The sequence below is a fragment of the Sorex fumeus genome, unplaced genomic scaffold (genome assembly GCF_029834395.1).
Source record: "Sorex fumeus unplaced genomic scaffold, SorFum_2.1 ptg000122l, whole genome shotgun sequence".
Classification (NCBI taxonomy): Eukaryota; Metazoa; Chordata; class Mammalia; order Eulipotyphla; family Soricidae; genus Sorex; species Sorex fumeus.
In genome coordinates, this window is record NW_026606179.1 from 36448612 (window position 1) to 36464931 (window position 16320).

Genomic DNA, 16320 nt, shown 5'->3' on the forward strand with positions numbered 1-16320 from the left:
TTGTGAAAGGAAAAGAAGAATGTGTCCACTGAAACATCCCCAACAAACACACACACACACACACACACATATACACACACACATACACACACAAACACACACATTCACCTGCCTGTCTTCTGCCCAGTGACTGAGGCTTAGTCCATGAATCAAAGGTGGAGGTCACTTCACTGGCCTTCTTAAAAAGAAGCAGCAAGGGCATATTTTATTCGCTCCCCTTCTGCTCCCTGCCTAGAACTCAAGAGCTGGTGGCTGGGGCACCCTGGATCAAGAGGTGACCTCAAGGAGGGCAGCCGCCTGTGAAGAACAGCAGAGCCAACATGAAGAGGCAGCGGCCTGGGTCCTGGGCGTCTGGGGACTGCTCTCGGCTGACCTCAGACTTCTTTGATGTCAAAGAAAAATAAACTTCCATCTTCAGCCATTCTTGTTCCTAATCCCTCTCGCTGCCAGATAAATGCCATTTATGTGATACATGTTTATTGTCTCTATCAGCATATAACTTCCATGGAACCTGGGACTCTGATTAGCTCACCACTGTAGCTCTAGATCCTAGTAAATATTTGTAGAATGAATGAACACATAGCCACACAGCCATCCAGAAATAACCACTGTCTTTCTGCTCAAGTCAGCTTTAGCAGCAGGCCATAGCTTGGTAAGCTATACTGGCTTGTCATCTTTCTTGGTCACTGAACCCAGGAGCATTGATATTTGTATGGACAGAAGCAATTTTAATTTATAAATGTTAGCTGCAAAAAAAGTGTCACTTCCTTCCTAAGGGTATAAAATGCAAATGTGCTTGATTGTTAAGACGAGGGCATTTCTAACATCTGTAGAGTTCACAGGCCTTGTTAGCACAGCAGTCTGATGCCACAGTGGCTTAGACTGTTTCCCTTCCACTGCAGAGCTACAACAAAATACAGGTCTGTTTTTTAGAACATCCATAGGCTAATGCAATGATTTTGTGTCTCTCATTTTGGGATGAAACAGAAGCTTCAAGAATCCCTAGATTTTTTTGGCCAGAGCAGAGGGAAAGAACTTGCCTACAAAAATAGTTTTCTTTTTCTTTTTCTTTTTTATTGAATCACCATGAGACACAGGAACAAAGGTTTTGTGATTAGGTTTCAGTCATACAATGTTCCAACACTCATCCCTCCGCCAGTGTGCACAAAAGTAGTTTTGAAACATCAGGTAGTAGTACTTCCGGTCTACCAGTAGAGAAAATCTGGTGTAGTAGGAAAATGCTGGTCTAGCGATTAACCTGAGTTTTATTCCCTGCTGCATGGCTTACATGCCCACTGGCACTTCTAGCCCTTTTAGCCCTATGACCAGGTATATCCTCACCTTCCTCCTCTTTTGTCTATCTTTCCTACCCAAGTATTCAGGGTCACATAAGAAGGTATGGGGAGAATAACCAAAGTGGTTATACATAAAATCCCCCTTTGTAAAGATCAGAAGAACTGAGGGATTGTCTAACCCAGCCCATCCTTTTACAGATCTGCCTAATGATGGACAGTATTAAATCTTTTAAGTCAAGGTTTTGAGCAAGGTCACAGAGAGGTAGTGGCAGAACTGGGCCTTGAATTCCCTTGCCAGTGTTCTTCTTTCCAGACCATCTTCCTTGCCAGTGGATAATGACACTGCTTTTATTTCTCCATTGAGTGTGCCTCATGCTTCATTATCATTAGTGTAAAATTGTTAGCAAGGGAATTAATTCCTGTTTAACAGGGGACCACTCATAGGCAAGTTGCTTTGTGCATTTAATTTTATTTGTTGTTCATTTTATTTGAGCTTAGTTAAAAGTGCCAAACTCTACTGAAGGCATAGCAGTGAACAAAACATACAGAAATTCCTGCTTTCTCACACATACACACACACACATACACACACACACACACACACACACACACACCAAGTGGTAGCATCATGAGAAAAGTATGTAGTGGGGGATAATGATGGGAAGCGCTGGCATTGAGGAGAGGTAGGAAGATAACATTATCCTAAGGGAAAATGTCTTTGGAAAAGGAGAACCAGCAGAAGATACTAAAATGCTTGGTGTCCTTTCTTCAAGGAAGAGCAAATAAACCAATATGACTGGGACAAAGTGAGCAATGAGACAAGGAGAGAAGACCAGGAAAACAGGGGTAAGAAAGATTGGGTAGGGACTTGAGGGTTGTGATAAGGATTTTGACTGTTACTCAGAGCTAAAACTAGTAAAAAATCCATCTGGAAACTGGTGCATCTTTGATAAATTGGCATTTTGTTTGATACACCGTTTTCTCTGAGTTGGATCCATCCACATCATTGGGCTTGTGCTACAATACACGGAATATTCTCTTGACCTGATAGTGACTATTCTTAAGAAAGAGAAGTGGGGGGGGGGGGGGGGAGGGGTGTGTGGAGGGGAGGCCCAGTAGCCTCATGTTCTGAATAAGGTCAAAGTAAACTTGGAAGATGTTTCTCAGCATCCAAAAACCAATTAAGCAGGTTACACGCAAGTATTTCTAAAGGCAGGCAGTACAGTGGAAATAGACTGACAGGTGAGCAGATGGGAGAACCATCAACTCAAATTTATTTCACAGCTTACAACCTAAATGAGCATTCCAAAGTCAGAACAGCTGGCCTTTTATTCTGGAAGCCATTGTCCTTTGCTTTGCTCATCTCTCAAGAGTATGAGTGGATTAGACTCCAATGGCCGTCTGTCTGTCAGTCTTTGACTTTGCAGGGAAAAATTCTTTTTTGAAAATAGGATCTTGATGTAAATCAGATTTCTGTGGAATAGCTCCTTTTTCCAGGGTTGTGACGTTTCTAGATTCTGGAAATCAATGAGGTGGGCCTTTTAGTTCTCCATCTTCATGGCTGTATTTGTTACCTATTTGGCTGCTATGATCAAATTCCAGATCAACAGAATTTCACCAAATACTCAAAAAAGAAAAATCTTCAGATTTGCAAGGAGAAATGTCTGGTGGAAGGGTTGTTTTTTCCTAACATTCAGAGAGCCTCTTGCGAGTCACAGCCGCCTTAGATTTCTGATCATAAGTTATTCTGAAACCTTTCTGAAGTTTGAGACTACCGCCCCCCCCCCCCCATGCAAACTTTTCTAAAGTTTCAAGCATTAGGGAAGCCATGAAATTTGGAAAGGGTTATCTTTTGTCAATCATGGTCCTTTGTGGGCCACTGTGCTGACAGAGGACAGCAGAGAGACCATATTCTATGGCTGAAAAGAGGGCCTGATACTACCCGGTGGGGATTTTGTTCCAGTAATTGCATCAAATTGGACCTTCTGCCATGTTGCAGGTATGGCATTAATATCACTCATTAAGTCATACGCTTGCATGCTTTCCCTCCCAATGGCAGAGTCACTGGCAGAATATATTTTCTTCCGAAGTGTTTGTTTTCATTGTTGCCCTTTAAAAATAATGAGTTCATTCTATTCCCTTGCAAGGAAAGTTACTCTAGACTGCTTTGAAATTGTATATCTTTTGTTGAGCACATTTCTGCAATGGTTCCATAGCTTTGTGCGCCAGGGAACCCAACCCGGCCTCTCTTGAAGCTCCTAACCAAGCTGCCTCAGACTTGATACATATAATCGTCCAGCCTATTTGACCTTTATATTGTTACCCTCAGGCAGGTAGAAGTCATGCCAGTTTCAGGTGACCCTATCATGTGACCAGAGATCAAAGGTCAGCAGCTCCTAAATGTTCGGCTGTCAAGGTAGCCCATTCATCACCAGCATTATGTAACTGACAGGCCGACAAATGAACCTGGGGATAAAATTGTTCTCAACCCTCCACCTCCTGGGTTTACACTCCAGTGGTGGGCCAAGCAGTCTCACATATTAAGTGCTTACAAGGGCCTATCAGAGTCCCTGAGGTAAGGGAAGGACTAGAGGAGATTTTTTTTTTCTACCTACTGGATGGACCTTGGGAAGCCACCAGTTTCCTGCTTAGGGGGCCTGGTTATAGGCCCACAAAAGTTGAATCTGGTTTCCTCATGATAGGAAACTAATATGAGTCCTTACAAAGCCCACACATCCTCCGCCCTCAGTACCTGTGGCAGTGCCATTGGCATTGGCATCAGCTAGCTTGGCATTCGTGGCAATATTTAATACTTTTCACAAACTGGCTTGATCCCAAAACTCACTTGTGAAACTATGGATTGCTAGGACCCTCTGGAGAGTCTGACTTGAGACTAAGTACCCTTCAAAAACTGTATTTCTGTCCAGTGTCAGTGGTTCTTTTGAAACTATACAGATGGTTTACAATTTAGATTAAAATGCTTTTGGTCCAACCCTGATTCTATTCTTTGAAATAGAAAGATCAGACACATTAGTTCACTTTCTGGGTCTCAGTTCCTACCTTAATGTCAAATATTTAAAAAGGAGACATAGAGAGTGACTGTTTGTAGGTATTTATTATTAGATATTTACTGTTATTGACTAGTTTTATTGCTATTCTTTCGGTCTCAAAGATGTGGTTAGAGGAGTGTTGGCACAAGATAGAGTTTCTTTCTATCTCCCATGTCAACAGAAACCTCTGAAAAACTTAGAAGGTAGATTCAGAGAGATCTGGAAATGCAGTACAGATGACAGAGTATAATTATCCTCTGTCATTATGAACCTGGAAGAAGCCCAGAAGCAGTAAGCAGATATTAGCAGTAGGAGAAAAGAGGCCTAATTCTCCACCAGGCCCAGGAAGAATAGGTGGTGATGCCTTTAAGCCCATCCCTGAGCAAAAAGTGTCCCGTCGTGCAGTAGAAAGCTGTTTCTACCCTTATCTCGTCCATCCCTGGTCAGCAGATGACAATTGGAGACCCTAGAGGGATTCCTGGGACTTTGCTCCTCAGTTCGGGTTTATATAGAACTCAATTCAGGCTTAATAGAACCCACCTTTTAGTGTATGAAACAAATGTGGAAAACGCAAGCCATGTTCATTCAGCATTTCCATCTCCTCTCCTAGAGTAGAACAATGGACCTGCAGAGTCGGTTCCCTGTAATGGGTGGGTTGATTAAGACCCAGGCAGCAGGGTTATCTGTGTTGGGTGGAACAATGACTTCTTTAAAAATGGCTGATTATCCAGGTGGCTAGGGTGGCAGTGTCCAGAGGCTCAAAGCGTTTGGGAACTATTTGGCCTTTAAAACCCCCTTCATAGACTCCCTTGTGTTGGGCTTTTCACTTCCTCTCTGAAGTGTGAGGCCCAGAAGTAGATGCTTAAACAACTAGAAGTTAAGTCAAGCTTAGCTTCACAAGAATTCATGGCTGAAATATACTACCGGCTAAAAAGATATTGACACTCCGCCCTCCCTGCTCCACAAGCCTTCAGCCCTCTCCCTCCCTTAAAAAGCCATAAAGCTGACCCATGGCTCTCCCTCACTCTGATGTGTGTTGACTTTACTGATCTGGAAACATTAACGTGTGGTATAGAGGCAAGAGGTTAAAAGCCTTTCAAAGAGAAAGTGAAGGTGTCCTTTGTTGAAAGTCATTTAGGAATAGGTTTTGCTGCGTGGTTCTGCAATAGGTAAACTGAGTTAGACAAATTTAACTAGCTGATGTTATAAAAACCACCTTTGTCCCAGAGGCCCATTATGATAGATATGACAGGGTGCCCATTCGTTTGCACGTTGTCCACAGTGCCATGGTGGCAGTGACAAAAAGTCCCAGCAGACAAATTATAAATTCATTAACTCACTCTGCTCTTTTCAAAGGACTTGGAGTGTCCAGGGCAAGCTGGTTATCAACCACACTGCTTCCTCTTCTCCCTACTGATGAAGACAGTCTTTGGATCAAAGCATAGCGAGCCCATGAAGAATAAACCAATGGGATAGTCTCTTATGAGAGGTTAAAGCTAATTGTAATAGATATCTTGAGGGTCCAGATTGGGCAGGAAAAGTCCACCGAACTGTTTACAGAACTCTGTCTGGGATTTTTTTTTAATATAAAATAAAGCTACCGAGAGTATCTCGCCTGCACAGCAGAGCCTGGCCAGCTACCCGTGATGTATTCAATATGCCAAACACAGTAACAGCAAAGTCTCCAATGGAGACGTTACTGGGCCCGCTCGAGCAAATTGATGAACAACAGGAGGACAGTGACAGTGACAGTGACAATATCTTATTGGTGATTATTTTAGGATGGTGAGATTCAAAGAGATTTTTATATTTTTTCCTCTCAGTTTTTCTTTTCTTTCTTTGTGTTTTTTGGTTTATTTTTTAAAATTCTTTTTAGAATCACTGTGAATGACAGTTATAAAATTATCTGTGATTTTTCAGGTGGATAATGGCCCAATAATACCAGCCCCTTCACCAGGAATGTCTGGATTTCTGGTAGTTTCCTTGCTATTTGATCTTTAAATATGTATTTTTAATTAATTTTTTGTTGTTGTTTACAATACTATTGGGCTGGAGTGATAGCACAGTGGGTAGGGCATTTGCCTTACACTCAGCTGACCCAGCCAACCCAGGTTCGATTCCTCCACCCCTCTCGGAGAGCCTGGCAAGCTACCAAGAGTATCTCACCTGACAGCAAAGCCTGGCAAGCTCCCCGTGATGTATTCGATATGCCAAACACAGTAACAACAAGTCTCACAATGGAGACGTTACTGGGCCCGCTCGAGCAAATCGATGAACAACGGGAGGACAGTGGACAGTACTACAATACTATTAACAGTGGCTCTCATGTACAGAATTCCAATACCACATTCTGTATCGCCAGTATTCCTGTCTCTATCCCTGAAAGATGTCAATCCCCCTCCTTTTCATACCAACCCCCCAGTAGATCCAGGGCTCACTGTGCATATTGCTGGTTGGACCCATATGGATCTGGAGAAACTGACAACTGAGATCTTCAAGCCCATCTACAAAGTATAAGGCCCCCGAGAGCTTGTTGCCCCTTCTCTCATTTTGTCCTGATGTTTCCATGCTGATGCGGGCAGCTGGGCTCTGCAGGTTACCTGTGGATCTGATGTGCTCCACTGTGTTGTCTACAGGAGTGAGGCTAGCTGGCAAAGTTGTGTGAAGAGATGAGTTCTGATGTGGCCAGTGCCCTCAGACTGCTGTTTGGCATTCACAGACCCTCCGTCAGCTCCTCATTCTAAATTGACGGCCCAAGGCTGGAACCATTGTACAGCAGGTAGGGCACTTGCCTTGCACCTGGAGATCCTTTCAACCCTTGGCACCCATATGGTCCTCTGAGCCCTGCCAGGAGTAATTCATGAGTGCAGAGCCGGAAGGAAGCCCTGAGCACCACTGGGTGTGGCCCCCAAACAAACCATAGCAACAAACTCCAAATTGAAGATCCAGAAAAACTATGACACAAAGAGCACATTCTCTTTAGTTAGTAGATATTTTCTAGTGATGTTACTAAGCAGCTTCTCTCATCTTTTAGAATGGGATTTCTTTTCTTCTCCTCCTCTTCCTCCTCCTCCTCTCCCCTTCCTCCTCCTCTCCTCCCCCCACCATCAACTGGCCAGTGTTGCACCATCAGTAGTGTTTTAAAAATTAGGACCCAGTATCTATACATCTTGGTAAGGAATATTGAGGGGAATACAGACATTTTGTGATACTTTACATAATTTAAAGGACTTTGGTATATGTTATTGGATTTTCTCTTCACATAGTCCAGTGAATCAAAAAAAAAAAAAAAGCATTACCTTCATGTAACAGCCAAGTAAACTAAGGCTGAACAGTTTTTCTTAATGTCACTCCAGGAATAAAATTAGAACCCGTTTATGCTCTTAAAAAATGAATGTGTATCTTTTATTTCTGTGGGCTGTAGATGCTTGTGCTCTAAGAATTCCACCATCATTATTAAGAAAAGAAAAAAGGTGTCATTACTTTTGTCATAGGCTGGAGCGATAGCACAGTGGGTAGGGCGTTTGCCTTGCAAGTGGCCAACATGGCCGACCCAAGTTCGATTCCTCGCCCCTCTTAGAGAGCCTGGCAAGCTACCGAGAGTATCTGGCCCGCATGGCAAAGCCTGGCAAGCTACCTGTGATGTATTCGATATGCCAAACACAGTAACAATTGCCACAATGGAGACGATACTGCACCCGCTCGAGCAAATCGATGAACAGCAGAAGAACAGTGCCAGTGACTTTTGTCATCATAATAGTCCTTCTATCGAGAGCTCAGTGGACCAAAACACACACTTTGCTTGCAGGATGCCTGGGTTCAGTCCTCACATTGCATAATACCACCAGGGTACCCTGAGCACCCACCAAACTGAACTGGGAATTGTAGTGCCACTGTGTGTGGCCCCAAAACCAATCAAAATTTCTCCTAAAAACCTGAGGGAGAGGGCTGGAATGTTTTGTTCCCTTCTTACCTCCTAATATGGTTTGCAATCTTGCAAATATTTCTATTTGGCAAGAATCATTAAGTAGTCAGGAACCAGGTGCATTTGTTTTTGTTTGTTTGTTTGTTTTTTGTCTAGATGGAAAACCAGGGAAAAAACGATGGACTTTAGTGGACAGAGCAGCCAGCCTGATGTAGATAGAGGATCTGCCTGGTCTTGTTCTGCCACTTACCTTTGGGTAAACCTTAGGAAAGGAAGCCTCACTTGAAATATGAATCTATCCTTCCCTCCCCCATTTCTCGGGTGATTGGGAAAATCCAACAAAACTGTGCTCTTTATGAAGATTCTCTGGGACATTTGAACAATGAGCCCAGTGCAATTATTTTAATTGGGAGTTGCTCTCTTCCTTCCCATTGAGAAATTTGCTCCTACCGCGTCATCATTCTTGACTTCCAAATAGCCCTGAACTAGGTTATACTTCTCCATTACATTCTCATTTTTTGGGGTGGGAGAGCCGGGAGAAGCACTCTTTTAATTTTGTTTAAGCTTATTTATCTAATGAATCTTTTAGCAGAAACCATTTCTCCTGAAATATCTTCTTATCACTTCATCAAGGGTAATGGAAGTGTTACCTGTCCTTTCTTCCTTGTTACAAAATTTAGGGATCAGGAGGAGGACCGTATGTTTTTTTTTTTAAATCAATGGCCAGCACATTACTGTAAAACCTATTGATTAAAAACACAAAGTATAATGTTAGTCATTTAGTCTGTGAAGTGATGCAATAAGGGAAGAAATTTATCCTCTGACTTTTGCATTAACCTTTTATTGACTGCTTGCATACCCATAATTAACACACACTTTAGTAAAGTGGTTAATTTTAGCATGGTGACCAATGTTCACTAATGTAGCTGCAATCCTGATCATCCAAATGTGTTTCCCAGGGGGAAATCATCAGTCAGGAGGCCCTGAATGAGTTACACCTGTTCTGGGAGACAGGGCCCTCTGGACATCTGCTCATAGCCAGCCAGGATGGCACCTTTCAGCTGTTTCCTGTTACGTCATTAGGTCATTCATGGAGAACTATTCTTAAGTAGTGTGAGTTCTGGGAGGGACCTCTTGGAATCTTTTGAATGGAAATAAAGTGAACTTGAGAGCGAGAGAGAGAGAGAGAGAGAGAGAGAATCTATATCATTTTCTTTAATTTCATTTTCATGGCTTCCTTAAAGGACAGGTTATTTTTTTAAGTAGAGTCTAGTTTATTCCTAGAACGAAATACATTTACAATAGGGCCTTTCTAGGGCTAGAGAGAGAGAGAGAGAGAGCACAGCACCTAGGGCACTTGCATAGCACAGGGCCAACCTGGATTCTCTCCCCAGTACTCCTGAGCCTCCAGCAGGAGTGATGCTTACAGAGCAAGGAGTAAGCCATGAGCACTGGATGTGGCCCCCAGACAAACAAACAGACAATAAAAAATAAAATTAAAATAAGGGATTTATATAGGATGAAAGCAGAGGGGGAAGAGTTGAAAGGAGATGCTGACCCTTTAGTAGGAATCGTCCACTATCATCGAGAACACTGAGTTCAGGCATGTTTTCAACTTTTATTTAGAAGTATCATCCAGCCTCAATCATTAAAATTGGCTTATTTTCATCCAGAGGTCAATGTGGATGACATGGCTAGCAATTCCTGATCAGGGGGTAGAAATATTCCCCAAAATGTGAAATATGATTTCCACCCCAAGCAAAATGAGCGTTTTAATTCTTTCATACCCAGATGATCTCTGCACACACTCCACAGTGCCAACAACAGCATCCAGGCTAGGAAGGGGACCATCAGCATCCCCCCAGCAGAAAAGAGCCTGGCCACAGATGTTACAAAAGGCAGCATGTGCATAAGGAAAGGAAGCCTGACTGCCCTATCAGCCAAGACTCTTGCTGTCTTAACCAGTGGCAGCTTAACTGGTGACAGCTCCTGACTGAGAAGGTCTAAACATGCCAGTCCTGATCCAGCTACTCAGACATTACTGCTCACTCACGTCCATCCAGTTCCTGATTTATTCTCTCTCACACCCACTCCCCAGCAGTTAGATTGAGGTCCTTCCCTGGGGCTGGGAGTGTGGGATGAACTGATTAGGGTAAGTGAGTCACTGCTCTTCCCTAGCGGTGATGGTCCTGCCCAACCATGCAGCTAAACACGATGGTGTCCCCCACCCCCGAACCCCCTCTAAAGAAAAGCTAGAATCTTCTTAGGAGTCAGTGAACAACCAGTGTTCACCACCCTCAGTATTCCTCCAATGCTTCTTAAGACAACCTGGGGCTCCTCTCCTCCGCCAAGGACCATGGAGTCTGTGTGCTAAGAAACGAACCCGCTTTATTTCCCGTCAATGTCAAATCAGTCTAAAACAGCCACGCTTAGAAAACCTGACGACAGTGGCTTTTCTTAATTCTGGGTCTTCGGGAACTACTGCTGAGTCTTTCTGAATCGAAACATTTTCTCCTGTCACTGGGAAGTCACAGCAGCTTGAATGCATCAGCCTCGGCCTCCTGGCATGTCACATTGTGAGAGGATTCAGCCGCGGGCTCAATCTGATTCAAGCCAGACAGAGCTGCTCCTGTGTCTCCTGAGCTTCCCCTGGAAAAAGCCAGGCCAGAGGCCACCCACTCTGCGAGCGAGGAGGCAGGGGAGGGTCCCAGGCATGACAGACACCTCCCCTCTGTCCCTCATTGGCAAAGTGTAATTAATGACGGTCATCGAAACATTTCGTAGGTGCCAGGCGCGGTCTAAACACTTCCCTGGGATTAATTCCTGTCCTCTGCACAAGAGCACCTCAAGGAAGGTAGTTGGTTTCTCATCGTCATTGTAATTACCACTTAGTCCAGAGAGTGGTGGTTCAAAGTGGCCAGGATGCTGGCCCCTGTGTCACGCCCTAAGGAAGCAGCTTATGGCCATCCAGAGAACAGTCTCCACACCTCTCTGCTTCCAGCTCCTCCCTGCATCGTCTCCTCTGAGAAGACAGACAGGAGAGGGAGGGTGAGCGATCTGAGCTAGAGAAACCCAGTTCCAAAGGTAGGGGGGGTTCCCCTTCCAGAAATTTCTGAGCCTACCATCAGAGAATCCCAAAGCCTGACACCCCTCTGCAGAGCCAGACAGTCTAAATGGAAGGGGTTGGTGTCCGCCCTTTCTCAAAAATAAATGGATCCCTTCAAAGGGCAAGTACTCTGCTGGGCCTGTGGGAATCTGCACACCGCAGGGGGCATGGGCTGGAGCAGTACCGGTCTAAGGCGACACTGGCTGGCCCCAGTCTTCTGGGGCGTTTGGCGACCGGGCTGCTTCCCACCACAGCTGAACCTTCTGTGAGCAGAACTGACGCAGAGCATCCCCGTGGCAGCTAACAATCTAGTGGGCTCAGGGTGCGCCCACCAAGCAGGTTTTATTATTTCTAATACTTGCTCCAAATGAGGAGGTGCACCCATCTGACACGTGAAAAAGCACCTCTATTGACTTTTTTTTTACAAACCTTATGATACTTGAGGTGGATCGACACTTATCACAGCCCTTTAATCTGCCAAGTGGAATAATGTGCACACAGATCATTTATCCGCCGCGAGACCGAGAGGCTCAATTTGGAATAACTTTCTCTCTCTAGTAAATTGAGCGTCACTCTCCGATACCAAGGCTGAGAGAGAGAGAGAAAGAGAGAGAGAGAGAGAGAGAGAGAGAGAGAGAGAGAGAGCGCACAGTTGAAAGTGCTTTGTAGAGTTCCTTGGTAATTAGTTGCAGCTTCTCTTGAATATTAATTAATTCTCCTCCCCCCCATCCCTATCATGTGATTTAGAGACTGTTCTAGAACTAGAGCTGCATCCTTCCAACCAAGACTGTCGGCCGCAGGGTCCCCACCACCTATTATTAAGTAGTCCATGCCACGCAGTCTGCCCTCTCCAGTGCTTGTGAGGGGGGTTTATCAGTGCAAATAGTTTAATATTTATGCTAAGAGGATTGTCAAAAGCAGCTTCTGTTGCTTTAATTCTTGTTTTAAATAAATAATGAGAACATTTAAACACATTACTCTTCTTGGGGCCCTGAGGTCAGCTAATCTTATTATTTATGAAGTGATGTGCTCCATAATAGTACTTAGTGCATGTTAACAGACGCTATTATCAGGGCCTGATGCGGAGGGCTGAAGATATATTGGAATGTTATGTGTAATGTACTGCGGATTGAGTGCCGAGGATGCCGGTGTGGCAATTAACCACAGGAGAAAATAGGTGTAAAGTTGAAGTATGTTTTCCCACGGGGGTCCCCTAACCATTAATAATTCCCCAGAGAAGATGATGTCTTTTAGTTTAGGACCCTTCTCACCATCAGGCTTGGAAATAGGGCCAGATCGCCCACTTTCAAGAATCTCTTTGGGGTCATACGCTGAAGATAAATGGTGGGTACAACCACTTTCAGTTGATTTAGAGAAGCCTGCACAGCGGGAAGGCAGGGGCCAGGGAGACACTTGAATAGGAAAGGACCCTTGCACGGTTGGGGACCGAGCCCAGCCGAGAAAGGAGGGGTAAGGGAATGCGGAGGGTGCGGAGACAGGATAGCATCACAGGAAATGGAGAGGAGGAGCCATACACAAAGGAGAGGATCCATGCATAGAGGTGGGAACCAGGAAGAGAGAAAGATCCTTTGCACAAGGCGGGGACGGGGAGGACCCATGCACAGGCAGGAGGACCATGTATGGTGGAGGAGCCATGCACAGGGGGAAGGACCTGTGCTTGGGGGAGGAGCCAGGCAGGGGCTGGGCCAGGCACCAGGGGAGGAGCTAGATGCAGGGGGAGGGGCCGGGCACAAGGGGAGGAACTAGGTACAGGGGGAGGAGCCAGGCACAGGGGGTGGGGCCAGACAAAGGGGGAGAAGCCTGGTGCAGGGGGTGGGGCCAGACAAAGGGGGAGGAACCAGGTGCAGGGGGTGGGGCCAGACAAAGGGGGAGAAGCCTGGTGCAGGGGGTGGGGCCAGACAAAGGGGGAGGAGCCAGGTGCAGGGGGTGGGGCCAGATAAAGGGGAGGGGCCAGGTGCAGGGGTGGGTGGGGCAGACGAAGGGGAGGGGCCAGGTTCAGAGGGTGGGGCCAGACAAAGCAGAAGTGGCCATGTATGTGTCAGGTAGGTGTGAAGAGCCCAGCATAGTGGGAAAGACCTATGCTTGGGGGCAGGAATCATGCAATGGGAAGAGGTCCCACGCTGCTATTTCATACTCAGTAGAGCCTTTTTGGTGTACAAGCTTACACTGCCCTGTGCTCCAAGACTGTAGAGCAATGATGCCTTCCTAGTTCCAACTGACAGTCCCTTCACTACGGGTGTCCCACTTTTTCAGATAAACAGAACTAAAGCCACGGAGTGCTCCTGACCAATGGTAAATTAGCGGCTTTCTGGGAGGGGGACGCCTGCCAGGGGAGGAGGATGTCGCCCAACTTTTTTTTTTCCCCTGCACGGCTCTCGTTTAGCTGCATATGATGATAATTAATTTCTCTACTATTGATGAATAATCCATTTAATAAAAACCGTGATTTAAGTGTTTTCCTTAGGGAGTAACTCTTGCTAGCCTCTTAATTTAATTTTGTGGAAGTTTTCCCCACCTCTTCATCAGTGGAAATGATTATTAACCTCTATTTGCATATATCCTTATAAACCACACTCTCCTTGGAGTGCCTTTTTCCTGAGCACAGCAAGCTGGGACACTTGTAAATCTCTGGGATCTCCAAAGTCAATCCTGGTCTGTAATATTGTTTAATCTATTCTCGGACGTTTTAATGCAGTAAATTCAATTTAATCTTTCCCAGTAATCTAGTAATACATTGAAATCCCACAAACATTTAAATCTGATAATGGCTTAATCACACTTTAAATAACAGTTGAGATAATGAAAAAATAATTCACCATTTTAAAGGCAGAGTAACTGAATTTCCCTGATGATTGGCTTCCACAAAGCCACTGCAGATAACACAAATCTGGGAATTGGAAGGGAAAAATAAAAAGTGCCAGCATCACAAAGAACAGCCCTTCTTATAAAGCCTCACTTTCTGCCCAGTGGACTCATTCTTCATGTTCTCATCATTGCCACAGGAGATGGTCTGTTGGAGCATGCAGCCTTATCATCCTTGGTAGCTCATGTCTTGGGGGTCATCTGGGAATTTCCTCCTGTGAATTGATCGCCTCTTGTTCCTCTTCCTCCTAGGTGCCAGTCCAGAATTTCTCGAACTCTCCCTGTGGACCAGAAGCCAGAATGCCGGCCCTACTGGGAGAAGGATGACCCTTCCATGCCTCTGCCCTTCGACCTCACAGACACGATTTCAGAACTCAAAGACCTGCTTCTGGAATGAAAGCCCTAGAAGAAACACAGAGTCTTGGGTGGGGGAAGAGAAGAAACTTGGGACTTCCCTCCTCTGGCTGTGGCTTGGGCAAGGGCAGAATGGATAGACTATAGATTGTAGCACCGGGTTCCAGCTGGAACCTGCTAGGAAATAGGGCTCATGAATACCAAAAAAAAAAAAAAACCATTTGAAAATGGTGCAATATTCGAATCCGATCTGGTCTGAAGCAACAAGCTCCCCTTACCTCAAAATTCTTGCTCACTGATGTGAACAATTTGGCCCCCAAGGGCCAAGGCAACAAGGGTGCTGGGTCTTTGGCATTTATTCTACCTAACTTTTTTTCTCCTTCCCAAGACTTGCTATGACTCTCCAGAGGGTGACTGAGCTTAGGAACTCTCTGTTTCTCCTCACCATCCCTGTAGATGCTGTGTTGTCCAATATGGCAGCCACTAGCTAGCTGTGGTTCTTCTCGTTAAACTCACATTCAGTTGTGATTGAAAATCCAGCTCCTCATTTGCACTAGTCATGTCCCAGATGCTTATTAGCCCCACATGGCTCGCTCCTGTCTTGGTCAGCTCAGATAGGGAACATTTTTGTCTCTGCAGAAAGTCATGTCAGACCACACTTCCTGAATAGGAGATTCTCCATAACTGCTACACACACACACACACACACACACACACACACCACCCACAGACACATAGAAGAAAGAAAATTTTCAAAGAAAAGACTCACTAGTCTTCCCTTTTAATTCCTCCAGAGGTATCCAACAGCAGGTGGAACTGAGGCTTGAAGAGCCACTGGGCCACATCTTGTTGACAGGAGGATGCTCTGGAGAAGTGAAGCCCTGCGCTCAGGCCTTAGGTCCCTAGACCAAAACTCCTAGTAGCTTTGTGGCATCTGGTAGACCTCTGGACCTCATTTTTCTCATTCGTTTCATGAGGGTGCTGAGGGCAGCCGCTCAGAAGGTGAAATTACATGAAATAATGTAGGTGCAGGTCAGAACAGTACCCAGTGCTTGAGATTAGTATTCTGTACCGTACATGGCGCCTTGGTACACATTTCCTTCCCTCCCCCTATCCTCATCAGGCCTTTCTGGTCTGGTGGTGCCATTAACACATCTCTGAGGCCTCTCAGGTCTGACATGCGGTATGATGTGACTAGTCAGCCCCTGTCCCCTCCCTGCTGTCGCCTCTAGAAGCTGCAGTTCCCAGCAGTTTAGTAGCTTAGGAGCTTTTAGGACGTCACAGCTCCTGAGAACCGAGAACCTCTCTTGAGGGTCTCTTAGGCTCAGTGGCCACACTTTATCTTCTTGGACCTCCAGCGCCATTGAACATGTATGAATTCTTGGCATCCTTGAGCCTCAACTGCCTCCTGAATTGAAAATGAGGCTGTGAGAATGAGACACCCAACAGGTCAGGCGTGTGTGGCCCAAGAGATGGCACACATGGGCACCCTCAGGCCATTTGGCCTGGGTTTTATTTAGCCCCGTGATGTTCTTCTTGGCCTCCACTTTTCATCAGGTGTTAGTGATCAATTCTGGGGGTGGGGAGGGGTTGGGTACAACAAGAAAGTGTGTGAGCTTTCTAGAATTATTTTTCTTAATTTCTACTTTTTCAGGGGCCAGAGCAATAATGCAGCATGTAGGGCATTTGCCTTACACATAGCCCACC

General features: G+C 45.3%; 1 protein-coding gene across 1 annotated transcript in view; it reads left to right on the forward strand.

Moving 5' to 3' along the window:
- The window catches only part of FTO (FTO alpha-ketoglutarate dependent dioxygenase), a 414772-nt gene extending 399749 nt beyond the window's left edge, over positions 1-15023 (forward strand). Inside the window, exon 9 of the mRNA XM_056136631.1 lies at positions 14512-15023. Within this exon, the coding sequence (XP_055992606.1) occupies positions 14512-14656 (145 nt within the window). The 3' untranslated portion in view covers positions 14657-15023. The remainder of the gene's footprint in view (positions 1-14511) is intronic.
- Positions 15024-16320: the final 1297 nt, after the last annotated feature.